The 15,309-nt window shown below is 38.0% G+C and overlaps 1 protein-coding gene and 1 pseudogene across 2 annotated transcripts in view; one reads left to right on the top strand and one right to left on the bottom strand.

Annotated features, from left to right (window-relative positions):
- The window catches only part of POLR2B (RNA polymerase II subunit B), a 48,331-nt gene that overhangs the window by 32,359 nt on the left and 663 nt on the right, over nt 1-15,309 (bottom strand). Inside the window, exons 2-7 of one of the 2 annotated variants that reach the window (XM_030880660.3) lie at nt 13,303-13,375; nt 9,938-10,088; nt 5,562-5,674; nt 5,217-5,436; nt 4,675-4,833; nt 862-1,026 (exon numbers count right to left, since the gene is read on the bottom strand). In XM_030880660.3, the coding sequence (XP_030736520.1) occupies nt 862-1,026; nt 4,675-4,833; nt 5,217-5,436; nt 5,562-5,674; nt 9,938-10,088; nt 13,303-13,375 (881 nt within the window). Of the gene's footprint in view, nt 1-861; nt 1,027-4,674; nt 4,834-5,216; nt 5,437-5,561; nt 5,675-9,937; nt 10,089-13,302; nt 13,376-15,309 lie in introns of those variants that run through there. The other variant, XM_030880661.3, reaches the window with a different exon arrangement.
- LOC115865698 (coatomer subunit zeta-1 pseudogene) lies at nt 6,129-6,699 on the top strand (annotated as a pseudogene).

The following is a 15,309-nucleotide window of genomic DNA, read 5'->3' as shown; positions in this document are numbered from 1 at the left end:
AGGAAATATACACTGAAGTATTTAGGAGTAAAAGGGCATGATGCCTAAAACTTACTCTCAAATGATCCCGAAAAAAACAATGTGTATATATAGATAAAGAGCATCCTAAAGCAAATGCAGCAAAGGTAACAACTGCTGAAAATAGGTGTAGAGTATACAGGAGCTGTTTGCAACTTTTCTGTAAGTTTGAAATGATTTCAAAATAAAAAGTTGTTTAAAAAAAGAAGATATCAACTACATTTTCCCTTTTTACTACACTGCATCAGACTAGTATGCTTTTACGATTTTCCTTACTACTGTTTCTTCTTGCTGCTGTCAATGAACTCTGACTGCCTCTAGTTTTCATGTCGATTTTACAGAGAATTGTCAAGAAAGAAGCCAAATGGACATATATACACTACCAAATGTAAAACACAGAGCTAGTGGGAAGCAGCCGCATACCACAGAGAAATCAGCTTGTTGCTTGGTGACCACCTAGAGGGGTGGGATAGGGAGGGTCGGAGGGAGGGAGATGCAAGAGGGAAGAGATATGGGGATGTATGTATATGTATAACTGATTCACTTTGTTATAAAGCAGAAACTAACACACCACTGTAAAGCAATTATACTCCAATAAAGGTGTTAAAAAAAAAAAGGTAAAACAGAAAATTAATTCACTAAATTCTGGTATTTATATGCCTTTAAAAAAAAATAAGAAAGAAGCCAAGGCAGGGCTGAAGGCTTTCACTACACAGTAAACAGCATGGGGTTTGCAACAGCTAAACTGATCTTCAGAGCAGTTTTCTACTATGTTTTTGGATTAGCAACAGTAACTTTAAACCTCTTGAAAAATACTATGAATACATTTTGCTTGCACATTACCATTTCCATCATCTCTGGATCTTCAAAGTCATAAATAATATGCTCTAAAATATCTCTGTCAGACACAAAACCTAATGCTCTGAACACAATAATGATGGGAACTTCCTGCTTGATATATGGTAGGGTTGCCACAATGCGCTGACCAATAGCACTCTTTTTTGCACCCTAGAAAAATAAAAAATCATTAGAATATGAGAATACAGACGTTATAGCCATATATAAACATCAAAAGAACAATTTTACATACATGTTCATTGTAGGTATTTCAAAAGAGGCATGGCTTTCATATTCTAAGGAACATCCTATGGCTGCTTTTCAAAAACCACTGCAAGAGGTTTACTTATTTGATGGATAGACTGGTCATCTGAACCTGAGAGGACTTCCATTCTCTACTCTCTGTCTGCCAGGATCCTCTAGAACTGCCCCAGACTGTATTTGGAAATGACCTTTGGCTGCAGGTATGAACACAGACCCCCCCTCGTCCTTTCCCCCAACCAAAACAATTAAAAATTTTGGAAGAAAGAAATAGATGAGGGGAAAATAAGAGAGAATATAGCTAGACAAATGTGGAAAAAAGCTAAGCACAGAATGAAAAATAAATACTAACTCAGAGTTGGTCTGTGACATATCTCCAAATATGAATAACATTTCAAAATCAACAAACAGCCTCTCTCACATAAGATTCTCTTCCAATTTCTCCCTCTTTAATTGCAACACAGAAGTGAAATAAAAGTTACTACACTGGCATACAAACACCTAGTTTCTCAATTTTAATCAAATTTCTTTCCTTCAATATCAAAGTCTATCTTCTCTTGGCTTCATAACCCTACATTATCATGGTCCATCTAATAAGTTTCTGTTGTCTTCCTCCTCCTACTTCAGGCCTCCTTCCTTAGAAACCTTAACCTATCTCACGGATGTTCAGTAACAACTTTACATAAAGGACAGGTGAATCTTCATCTTGACCTTTTTCCTGTACTCTCAACCCTCCCATCCCAACTGCCATTTGGCTGTTTCAACTTAGTTTTCAATTATTCCATTTGTTTCATCATAGACCTTTTTCAGAATACACAAAACATTAAAAAAGAATGCCTACACCATGCACCACGCCACCTCCAAACCTTTTGTCTAAAAATGAACTCACTAGGTTCTTTCTAAAAATCAATTCTTGGACGTTCTCTATTTTATCTAGAACCTCAGGAGAGAACGATAGAATTTTTTTTTTTGCGGCTGCCCACATGCTGCTGATACTTATAATCACAATGTTGGCAGCTCAGGCAGACTAGTCAACTTTTTGGGTGCACACACTTTAGGAGCCTAATAAATACAGGAAATTCAGTGGCTGAGAATCCTAATTTCACTCCATTGCCAGCAAGCCTCAAGGCCCAAGGCAAGTAATTTGTAAAGTTGGAAAGGCGAGGGAAGGTTTCAGATTGTTTTAAAATAGCTACTGTGGGCACTAATGGACATGACAATGAAGCCCTTGGCAATGATTACACAAAGCCTGGTGGATACAAGGAGTTGTGAGATACCAACTGTCCCATACTTAGCCAGGGTTGACTACAAAGCACTCCGAAAGCACACAGAGTATGGGAATGGGCAGTTGGCTACATCTTTTAGCCACAACGTCCAAGTCGACAGAATCACTATGAACAACTGTTTGTGAATTAAAAAAATTAAAAAGACTACACAGAGGGAGTTCCCTGGTGGTACAGTGGTTAGGACTCAACACTTTCACTGCCGAGGCCTGGTTTCAATCCCTGGTCGTGGAACTAAGATCCCGCAAGCCGAGTGGCAAGGTCAAAACAAAATAACAAACAAAAAACCTACACAGAAATATACATGTATACTGAATTTCAACAAAATAAAGACCATACACCTTGATTGTTCACTTCATTCCCTTTAAAATATTATCCTTTTAATTTTATTTCCCATGATTATAAGACAAAGACCTTGTGTTTTTGCTGTGATTTTCAACTCTGGCTTCGCATTAGACTACTCTGGGGAATTAAAAACAACAGCAACATGGGCACCAACAGCAATTTAGGCCCGATTCCTAAATTGATTAAATGAAAATTCTGGAAAGAACCAAAGAATCTTAACTGATTCATCCTCATATCAAACTTATCACTAAATCTAGATGATTTTCCTTTCGTTTGCCCTTCATAATCCAGGCCAATGCTTATCAACAAAGAATGCACATCACAATCACCTGGGGATCTTTTCCAAACACTTGTACTTGGGCCCCATTCTACCCCCATTCACAAGTAAAAACCATTTTAATTCTTTAAAACACCTATTCCACACAGGATTTTAACTTCAGGCACTTAAACCTCTCTAATGTTCAAGTTCTTCTTTATAAAACTTATTAAAGTGACATTAGACTCTGCAGAACTGTTTATAATAGAGCACAAAACTGGAAACCTAAACATCCATCACAAGGGAAATGGCTCAATAAATTATGCTATATCTACGCATGGAATATCAACTTACAAACAATGATCAACTGCTGATCTAAATCTGTTTTTAAAAGGTATCAGCAATGTTCAAACAGTGTGCATGGTATGCTCCCATTTGGTTTTTTTATTTTAATTTTTAAATTTATTTTTGGCTGCATTGGGTCTTCGTTGCTTCAAGTGGGCTTTCTCTAGTTGTGAGCGGGGGCTACTCTGTTGCGGTGCATGGGCTTCTCATTGCAGTGCCTTCTCTTGTGGCAGAGCACGGGCTCTAGGCATGCAGGGTTCAGTAGTTGTAGCATGCAGGCTCAGTAGTTGCGGCGCATGGGCTCAGTAGTTGTGGCATATGGGCTTAATTGCTCTGCGGCATGTGGGATCTTCCCAGGCCAGGGATCGAACCCGTGTCCCCTGCACTGGCAGGCGAAATCTTAACCACTGTAAAACCAGGAAAGCCCCCATTTGCATTTTTTAATTAAGACTATTTCTGGATGGATTCATGAGAAATTATCAAATCAGCTGCTTCTTAGAGAAGAGATCTGGGGGTCAAAGGAAGACTAATTTTTATAGTGTATGCTTTTTTGTACTTTTTTGAACTATTTAATGTGTATATGACTTATTTTTTAAAATTTTACAAATAAAAATGTACATGAAATTAAATAGTTAATTACAACAAATTTCCAGTATAGTTGCAAAGATTAAATCAAGCAATCTGAGTAACATAATTGGCACATAGCAAACAGTCAAGAAATGCTATTATTAGATTACATTATTGTAAGTAACAAGCCTATGGTAGGTGGCTTCTAAGATGGTGACTAATGATCCCTGCCTACTACTACTGCCTTGTGTAGTCCCCCCACCCCGAGTACAGACTAGATGTACTACTGACTTGTATCTAACAAAAAGAACATGGCAAAAATGATAGGATGTTGCTTCCAAGATTAAGGTGTAAAAGATGGTGATTTCCACCTTGCTCATATGCTCTACGGCTCTGCTCAATTACTCTCTCCGACAAGCAGGCTGCCATATTGTCAGGGGCTGTATGGAGGGGAGCCGTGCAGCAAGGAACTGGATCTTGCCGACAGCCATGCAAATAAGCCTTATGATGATGACTGCAGCCCAAGCACTTTGTTTGCAGCCCTGTGACCAGAGGACCCAGCTAATCCACATCCAGACACTGTGAGATGATAAATGTTGCTACTGGAGTGATTTATTACACAGTAGTAAGTAAATAATAAAATGCCTACCATACAACACTGATAATATGCTCCAGAAAAACTTTCTGACTAAACATGCAGCCTGGTAACTTACAAAACTAGACCAAAAGGAATAAACCCAAATAGCATATAATAGTCCATACCTGTCCTCCTCTTGCCAGCATGCTAACCCAGATAGTACTGGTGGGTCGAGAAGAATTCTCCAGACATGATCTACACTCTCCTGTGTAGGCATATTTAGAATCCTTTTTGGCAAACACATAGACTGTGTTTGTTGCCATTTTCTCTTGAGCAATCAGAACCTATATGGACAATAAAATTACAGCAATAAAACCAACAAGATCTTTGAATTAGAAACAACAGTCAAAGCTACATCTTTATTTAGTCTGACTGTATAGGCTCACTGAAACATCAATTCTTGAACTTTACAAACTCCATTTTGCATAAACACTTCACCAAAACATATAAGCTCAAACTGACCAAATTTCTAGTGTATATTATTGGGTTGACCAACCCAATATATATAACTAAACAAAGTTTTGGTTTAATATAAATTCGGCTGTCACCTCCTTAATAATTCAACTGCTACTTCCAGATTATACAAAAGTTTACTTTTTGATTTCAACTTTCATGATTTAAATCTTAATCATCATTTGGTAATTAAAAAAAAATAATGCTACTATACCTTTTCGGATCCATTAATAATGAAGTAGCCACCAGGATCCAAGGGGCATTCATTTAACTCACAAAGATCACGATCTGTTAAGCCATTCAATAGGCAGTAAGTTGAACGCAACATAATTGGAATTTTTCCTATAAAAGTTTTCTGATGCTGTGTCTGAAGTTGTTCTTCGCCTTCTTTAATGACTGTTTTTGTTATATCAACATAAAGTGGAGCAGAGTACCTTTGAAAATAAAAATAGATCACAAGTGAATACTAAGGTGATTACTAAAACTCTCAACTGGCTAAAATTTTATTTTCTGAATCTTATTTCAATATCAGCTGCTGGAAAAGAAATATCTTTCTTACGTGAGATTTCTTAATCTGGCCTCATTTGGCATCATCGGTGATGGAGCACCATCTCTTTCCCAATGGGTAGGCTTGGAGAGGTAAATTTGTTCGAACTTCAGCAAGTATCTTGGCTAAAATGAAAACAAAAACAATGGAAAAGGGTAAATAATTTTTTTCCATAAACGATTTAATGATTCCATTTTAATCAACATTAACATTTTGAGTAGAAACAGCTCTAGAAAATGCCAAAGTCAATCCACTTTACTAAAATGGTGACTCTCCCAGGGCAACATTCATACTCCACAAATGTCAAGTTTTATACTTCATCACTTTCTTAAGGTGGAAGACAAAAGGAGATTTAATGTATCACAGGTAAATAAAGACTAAGCTCTGAGTTCATATCAAACAACTGAAATGGATTTGCATTAATGATCTGTATAGCTGTTTCATGTGCCCTCTCCTTAGTTTAGGTCAGGTTAACAAAGTTATCAGAAAACAAAGAAAAGATAAATTCATACAATTAGAAGTGTGTTCTAAACTAATCAACAGAAGATAGAAAAAAAGAAAACCTAACTCTTCAATTAAATGTACAGAAGACATCGGTGCCAGCTATGGGGCAAGATAGATGCACTGATTTCGGACCCCTCCTTGTACACTGTCAAAGCCATTCTGACTCTGGACAATGATGGAGATAGATTTTTTGCCAAGTACTGTGATGACAGCTACCTCTGTGTCAAGGAGCAAAAGGCCTTTGAGAAGAACACTTTCAACAAGACCTGTCAGTCTGACACTGAAACTGCCCTCTTGGGAGGCCTGACAGTAGTATGCAAAAGCAGTTATCGATCTCTATTTCTATACGATTGGCAGCTCATACGAAAATGAGATGATGCTCATGGCTATTCTGAACTGCCTCTTCTTCGACTCACTGAGCCAGATGCTGAGGAAAAATGCAGAAAAGTGAGCTCTGCTGAAGAACATGGAGGGGTTCTTCTTGGTTGTGGATGAAATCGTAGATTGAGGGGTGATCCTAGAGAGCAATCCCCAGCAAGTGGTACAGCGGGTGGCACTAAGGGGAGATGTCCCCCTTACAGAGAAGACTGAGTCTCAGGTGCTGCAGTCAGCCAAAGAACAGATCAAGTGGTCACTCCTTCGGTGAAGACCTCACTGTTCCTGGCTCCATACCCCTTCAAAAAATCCACATGTCTGCTGTGACTTCTCATCCAGTCCCCCAACTAATGCTTTTAGAGTCAGCTCAGGGATCCCAGGGATCCTTAGATCTCCATCCTGTCTGTGGCTGCCTCCCCCACAAACCCATATACGCTTCCCATTCCTTCGCACTCTTTTTTGCAGTTCCGGGACTAAAGCTCTCAGCAGATTTTTGGACACAGGGCAGTGGAAGAACCCTCTTCCTTTCTCAACTGGATTATGCTCCCATGCTTTCCTATCCCCCATATTTTCTCCCCCACTTCTGTGCCCTTTGGCTGCAGCTACACTTCAGATCAAAGCAGGAGAAAGAATGTGCTGAGTGTTTTCCTCCCTTTTTCTTTACCCTGCCTTCATTCCAACAGCCCATCAAGGGGAGGGAGAGCAAATTCTTTTCTACAGAATGAGTGGGGGTGGGGAGAGGCATATCAAGTCTCAGCCGCAGCCCTACATGCTGACCTCAGTATTTTCTCCCATTCCTTCTTACTGTCCAGGACTCCAGCCTTGGAAAAAACCTTGGGAACAGCTCATAGGCAGGGGACAGAGTGGAATAAGCAGTGATTTAAATTTTACTGGAGAGGGCCTATAACATTCTGTATTTCAGCCACAGCTGCATGTTTTACCCTGATCCTGGCTTACAGTTTCAAAACTGCTGTGGTCTGTGCGTACCCACTGTGGGAGCGTCCATCTTTTTGTCCGATACCTTAACTCTCCACCTTCACTACCTGTGGGATCTCTGCCTGGCTTGTCCTCTCTGTGCCCTGGAGCAAAGCCAGTCCCTGAACTAAAACTCCACTGTAGTCTTGGGAAGAAGAGTTTCTGCTCAGAACTGGAGACAGGGTGGAATTGATGACTTGGGCCTCTGGGATCTCTCAGTCCCCTTCTCCCCCTCTCTTGCATTTCATTCTTCTGTCTTGGGTCTGAGATATCTGCTTGACCCTGTCCTCTCTCTGCCTCAGCCTTACATCCAGGCAGTAGGTCTGGTCATCTGGTCACCTCCCCTCCCTAGGTCACGGAGAGAGGTGCCTCTCTTCAGAAAACTTTTGGGATTTGGATTTCCCCAGGAAGGCAGAGGATGGCACACCCACTGTTGGGTCTCATCTCTCCCCTTGACCCAAAACTTCCCACAAAAATGTCTCAAGAAACCCTCCTGAGACTTAGTGTTTTGCCCCACCTGCCAATTCTCCAAAACTGAAGTGGGGTGGATAACTGGGCATCCTTGGGGGGCATTTTTGTGTAAGGGATGTATAGAGTCAGGATGACAGCCACCTTCATATACCGCTCTGTGCAAAGAGGAATTTAAAAACACACAGAAAATCCTAATTACTATTCTACATAAAGGAATGAGAATTTCCAACCCTGGCTGACTTTAGCTCAGTCCATAGTTAAGAAAGAAAGAAAGGAAGAAAGGAGAAAGAAAAGTTTTCAATTAAATATGTATCTGCTACCCAATAAAACAAGATCCATGAGAACTTTCCAGAGCTAAATGGATAGTGGATTTCTCTCTAAATCAAATATCAGAAAAGGAAAAGATGGGACTAAGCAGACCACTAAAGGAAAATTATTAATACCCAAGTTTCCCAAACTGGAGTAGGTAAAGAGCAAAGAGAACTAGTGGTGATAATGAACCAAAAGGAATTCAGCCATCCAACTACTCATTTCCACTATTACCCTAATCTAGGACATTATTATCTGAAACTTCAGCTATTCCAAGATTTTAATCTGACTCCAGCCTCTTCCCACTCCAAGTAAACACCATTTCCAAAGTAACCTTTTAAAAATAATGCTTCATGTACATTCTTTGACAATCTTTCCACAATGCCCCATGACATCCAAAGCATGTGACAATCTGGTTCCATCTTATCTTCCACAAACACCTATCAAAAACAGATCAAACCAAAAACAATCTACTGACTACTGTGGTCCCTCTATTCCAGCCATAAGCCAAAAACACAAAGTATTTTTGCTGAAATGATTAAATATCTTTTCCCTACTAAGACTAACGCCCTTCACAGTCAGCTTAAGTCCCTCCCATCTTTTCCACTATGCTCTGATAGCCAAGCTTGAGAGAGCTCTTTGGTAGTACTTATTCTGGCACTATGAAGCTGCTATGTTATATTGTTATCTCTCTTGTTTTGAAAAGACCATGAAGAGAAAACGCCGTAAGTATAGGAAAAGCATTTTACACCCATTTTTCCAACACAGTGCCAGAAGAGCCAATTATTTTTGTTCTTAACAGCAAAAGTCTGTGCAGCACCTCCAACCAGAATGAGAATAATACATTAGCCCTTACGAGATAAGCTACAGAAAAGAGGGACTGAACTGGCAGGAAATAATAATCTCTCCCTCTGTCTAATTCTACTTCTTCTCTACCTCATTTTTTTTTTTAGCTTTCCCTGTCCCTCAAGGCCCATCATGCTGCCTCTCTACTCAGAAACTAAGGACATGGGAGTTCCCTGGTGGCCTAGTGGTTAGGATTCTGGGCTTTCACTGCCGTGGTTCAGGTTCAATCCCTGGTCAGGGAACTGAGGTCCCGCAAGCCAGGCAGCGCGGCCAATAAATAAATAAATAATGTTAAAAAAAAAAAAAAAACAAAAACTAGGGACAGTCATTTTTTGGACTACACAGTTATTTACAATCACTCATGTAAAACTAGATTCTAAAATGATAGCCTTGCTATGATTTAACAATGCTGAAAACATGCATATGTGTAAAAAAAAAGACTACAATGAACTTAGAAAAGTTAAAAGAGCTAATATATTTGGGTGCTTTTCCCTTATTAGCTCTTATATTGATATAATAATGTATTTCATGCAACAAATAATCAAGGGAAAAAGGTCCTTCACCTATTTTTCTTTTGATTCCTTACTCTGTGAAAGAAAAAAGTGGGATTTTCTGAGGCAACACGACTATTTCTGGCTTGCTTCTCTTTGTAGTTCATCATACCTCTGAGTTTCCTCTTCCTGGCTATTAAACACATACTATCTGAAAAAGAATTAGGGTTCTGCATTACTTGCAAAAATGCATCTCTCCATTAGTAAGAATAAATCAGGAGCTGACTGAAACGTTTTAAGTACACTAATAAAAACACCTCCTAACTTTTTATTTTTTTAACCTTTAAGCCAGGTGACAGAAGGACTGAAATTTCGAATCAATACCCTTATTTATATTACTTTATTGAACCATCTTACCGGTTCTTCAACTTCTCCACTAGCATGCTGAGCTTCGGCTTGTAGGTCTATAGGTGGAGCATCTTCCACAATTCTTTGAACAGACATCTGAATAAACTCATCAAAAGAATCCAGCTGTTGTCTGACCAAGCCTTTCTCATCAAAATAGGAACTGGGAAAATATTTGAGTTCATAATCAGTTACACCTAGTGATGTTTTCTAGCATATTTCCCCATTTTCATTATCATCAAATTTGACAAATACTAATCATTAAATACCAACACTCTGCACTCATCACTACATAAAATACTATGAGGTGTCCAAAAAAGAGGTAAGATTAGGAACACTTTCTTTGTAGGACTTATTGTTAAGTTTGGGGAAATGAGACATACTTGTGGGTAAAATTATTAAAGCACAACATAAGAACTATAAGGAAGTCCTAATTTATAAATGTCCTTTATAGATAAATTTCATCCAACCTCTTGAAACATTTCTCAAAACTAATGAAATGCATAGTCAAACAGAAAAATAAATGACAACATGGACAAAGAGAATATTATGCTAAGTGAAAAAAGTCAGAGAAAAACAAATACCACATGATTTCACTCATATGTGGAATCTTAAAAAAAAAAAAAACCAAAACCAAAACCAACCGACAAACAAAAGATAACAAAAGCTCACAAACACAGAGAACAGACTAGTGGTTACCAGAGAGGAGGGGGTTAGTGTGTGTGGGTGAAATGGGTGAAGGGGGTCAAAGGTATGGTGATGGATGGTAACTAGACTGTGGTGGTGATCCCTCTGTAGTGTATTCAGATGTTGAACTATAATGCTGTCCACCTAAAACTTATATAACAAAAAAAAGCATGGAAAAAAAGATAAAAATAAGAACTTTAATTTGAATAAGAGGGAAGAAAATGATATCAATGACTAAAATATAGCATGTGTAAGAACTTCGATTTTAGGTTAAAGATTATTCTACTTTGAATATGTTAAAGGTAAGATGGGACTAAGTCATTCAAGTGAAAATACTCAGCAAATGACTGATTAAAAATGGAGCAAGGGTGAGAGATCAAAGCTATTAGTATAGACACAGAAATCAAATACTGAAGCCCTAAAGAAGGACAGAGACTCGAGAAGAGTAGACACACCGTTTGCAAGAGGAATCTCTCCCCTCACCACCACACAGGAAAAGCTGCATAGCTGGACTTAGCTCCTTGCCCTCTCTGCCTAGTAACTAACTCCCCCCATCCTCACATCAATTTTCTGAGACAACATTCGTAGCCCAACTAATCATCAGCCTTCCATTTTGGCATCATCAGATCACCTCACACGTAACTGGCCAGCCTACAGATTGGCTGGCTTTGGGTCAAGGTTCCACCCTGATTCAATCAACCATGGCCACCAATATTAGAAGCTCTCTATGGCAGAGAACACAGTACACATTCATCCCTGTATAAGGCACAGACTCAAGAAGAGTGGAGGCAACTTCCTTCAGTAGAGACTGTGAGCTGACAGGAAAGAAATTTCTCACAACCATTTAGGTCAGCCATTGGTACATAAGCACATGGAAAGCACAATCAGCAATGGTTTTTATGGACAATTTACAATGAAAAATCTTTAAAAAACTATGGACAAGTTTCATCCTCCCAGGAAGCTGAACCATAGTTACTCTCCCCAAAATCATTAGGACAGTACTTCATTAGAATGCCATCCCTTAAACACCTAAACTATTTGAATAGTTCTTATTTATGGTATCTACTACCATGATTATTGTCCAAGAGACATATTACTGAAGTCATTATATATTAAGTAATATCACATTCACAATGCTTGGGAAAGATCACTTGATATTAAATAGTGAAAAAACAAAATGTCATATCACAAAAACTAAAGCACCTATAATCAATTAAAATATAAAGATCAAACGGCATTTTATTCTGTAACAAATGTAAAATGCAAGGACTTGTCAAATAGCATATATAATCCTTGAGCAATTTGTCACCGAAGTTGAAAACAATTTGTTTTTTTTGGCTAAGATCAAAATATTCTTTCTCCCTGGCAATCACAAAATATAGGCATACTCCAAATATCTGGCTAAAAATGTCTCTTTGTGTTTAATACTCAAAATCATAGAAGATTCAAGTGTCTCAATACAAAGTGTTTATAGCCCATGTTTAATAGGAAAAAAAAACACATACTTACATCCCCAAAACTCATATTTTTAAAACAACGTTCAGCAAAGGTTCAGTTTTATTCCATACACAACTGGTAGAATGTCAGAAGCTTGTGCTCTTTGAAAAGGGAGTGTCAACTGAGAGGATGTGCATCTTGGAGATGGTGGGGCTCAAACAGGCATCAAAATGTTACTATATACAAAGCACCTGTCAGTTTGGTAAGTGAGGAGACTTGCAGCATTTTATATCCTAACATAGCAGGATGTTACTTTATTACTTAAAAGTTACTTCTCTTACCTATATGTAAGGCTTCCTGCTGAGTTTTATTACAGTTTAATTACACTTAGAATTGGATGGGAATGTGGGTCGAAATACCACCTGTTGTAACTTTATCCATTTAAAACAAGGAGAAAACCAAGAGGAATCAAATTAACAGCACCAGTAATGTAACAAATAGGCATCATGTGCCTCCTGATACAATGCACTGAGAGCACAACATCACTGTTGCCAAAAGTAATCATCTGAAACTAATCATGAGGAAACATCAGACAAACCCAAACTGAGGGGCAGTCTAAAAAATAATTTGCCTATATTCTTCAAAAATGTCAAGGTCAAAAAAAAAAGGTGAGGTCATGGGAAGCTGTAGAGAGATGGTGAGTTTGCGAAACAAAAAAAAAGAAAGGAAGATTGAGGAACTGTTCTAGATTATAGAAGACAAAAGAATAAGTCATGAAAACAAGATGTAATATATGATCTTATGTTGGATCCAGGATAAGAAAATTTTTATTTTGCTATGAACATTACTGGGACACTGGCAAAATCTGCGTAAGGTCTCTAGATTAAATAAGATTACTGTATTAATTTCCTTATTTTAATAAGATTATGATTCTGTAAAAGAATATTCCTAGGTAAACAACTGACTCAAATATTTCAGAAAAAAAATACGTAGACAGAGAAAGAATAAGGCAAAGAAAACACAGCATAAGGTTAACATTTAGGGAATCTGGGTGAAGTGTACATGAATTCTTTGTGTAACTTTTCTGTATATCAGAATACTTTAAAAGTTAAAAAAATAAATAAAATGACAAACCAGCTCTCATGCAGCATATTCACACAGAACATCTAATTTTCAAACACAGAATAAGCAGGAAATCCCTGTACAGTTTACAGTGCCTTTTAAAATTTATTCAGTTTGGTCTAAAAAGTTACCTAATCACAATCCAGCATGCCTCTTGCCACAAATCTGGTGTGATTTCATCATCATCCTCATCATATTGCATATCTGCAAAAACAAAAAAAATCATTCTCACTTGCAATAAATACTACTAGCTCACATCTTACTATGATGTGAAGTAGCAAAAACACATTTACTCTTTGCTAAATAAAAAACAATCGCTTTACCCCACTTCTTTAAAATTTCAGTCATCACATTACTTGAACTGTAATGAAACAATATACATAGGTATATATGTACACATACATAGGTCTACGTCACAGTATTCTCCCAATACACAAAGAGGCCTCGTGAGAAAGTTTCAGTGCAAGTCGTGTGAATCTGTAATTGTTCCATCATCTCCAAGAAGCCCATATAATTCTCATTAATAACTACCTATAATGATAACTAGGAGCAAGCTCATAATCCTCTGATCAATAGGCTCCTCAGAGACTGCAGTCAGAGATCAGGTTAAGAGGGAGGAGTCAGCAAAGGACTCCAATAGCTGGGCAATACCTTAAGGTGAACTGTCTATAACAGCAACATTTCACACATGGACAGGGATGACAGGCTGTATTTTCCAAAGATGGACACAACTATCTTCCATTTCACATGCTCTTTTATAAAGTGATCTTGACACTCCTACCATCAAAATATAGAGGGTCTATGCTTCCTCCCCTTGAATCTGGGTGGGTTTTTGACTCTCCCATAACTAAGAGAATACAGCTAAAGCAATGCTACATGATTTTAGAAGCTAGGTCAGGAATAACAATGCAATTCCACCTTCTTTATTGAAACACTTACTTCTGGAGCCCTGAGCTGCCGTTAAGAACTCCTACTACTTAGGTGAGAAAATCTAAACGGTGGGCCCACTTACGAGATGCTGCAATCAGCAATCCTAATCCTTGTGTTTTCCTAGGCTAGATGCCAGACACATGAGTAAACACTCCACATCACCCAGCCCCCAGCAGTCAACACTCAGCTTTTGCGTCTTCCCAGTTCAACCACTGACAGACATCAGGCAACAGACAAGTCATTCCTACTATGCCTGTCCAAATTCCTGACTCATTTAATCCATGAACATATTAAATAATTTTTAAGCAGCAAAACTTTGGGGAATTTGTGCAGCAACAGTAATTTATAAAATGGGGCATTTGAAAAATCAGTGTGCACTGGTGCTAATATTAGTCTCATCTTCTTATGGAAAAGAATAAATGTGCTCTATTTTTGTTTTTCTATTCTGACCTATATACATAGTCTGTAAAACTTAACAACTTTGATTCAAAATTTGATACATATCCAAAATAAATTATTAATAAGTGCTTCTTGAATGGTCTGGAATTACTGACTCCTACACATGGGGGGCGAGGTAAAATAGACAAAGGTATCTAAAATGGCTTGGAGATTTCTAGCTTTGATGGCACACTAGATGTTATTATCACAGCCACCCAGGAGAAGTAGGAAGGTTGGAAAAGGAGAGATAATAATGAAGTCAGTTTTAGTTATACTTGTACATCATTTATCCTTTTTAACATTTTTGTTTTCTAGCCTCTGAGAAATGAGACTATATTACCTACTCAAAAAATTAAGCTGAAAAAACTTTTTTTGAATTTTTTTCTCAGGAGTTAAGAAAAAGAATACAATGATGCTAATAAATTTCTAGACGCAAGATAAAAATGAGACAAGTTTAAACAGTAGAGTTTAAGTTTTTGCTTCTATTTTCTCCATGAAGTAGCTGAGGGAATAAAGAGAAATGTAAGCGGTGGCCAGGAGATTGGGAGCTAGAAGAAAACGAACTTTGAAATAGCAGCTTTGGAGAACGGAAGAGGGAGCATTAAAAATATACAATGAAAATACACTACACGTGACTACGAACTCTACATGTAAAAAAAAAAAGACATACTGTCCCTGTTCGTTAAAATACATACCATCTAGAACTGTGTCATCTCGCGGATAGAGGAAATGTAAAGGTCATCTTTTAAAATAATTTACTTAGGCATATG

Source organism: Globicephala melas, chromosome 5, assembly GCF_963455315.2.
Source record: "Globicephala melas chromosome 5, mGloMel1.2, whole genome shotgun sequence".
Lineage (NCBI taxonomy): Eukaryota > Metazoa > Chordata > Mammalia > Artiodactyla > Delphinidae > Globicephala > Globicephala melas.
Note: the sequence above shows the minus strand (reverse complement) of the source record. Positions and strands in the feature narration are given on the sequence as shown.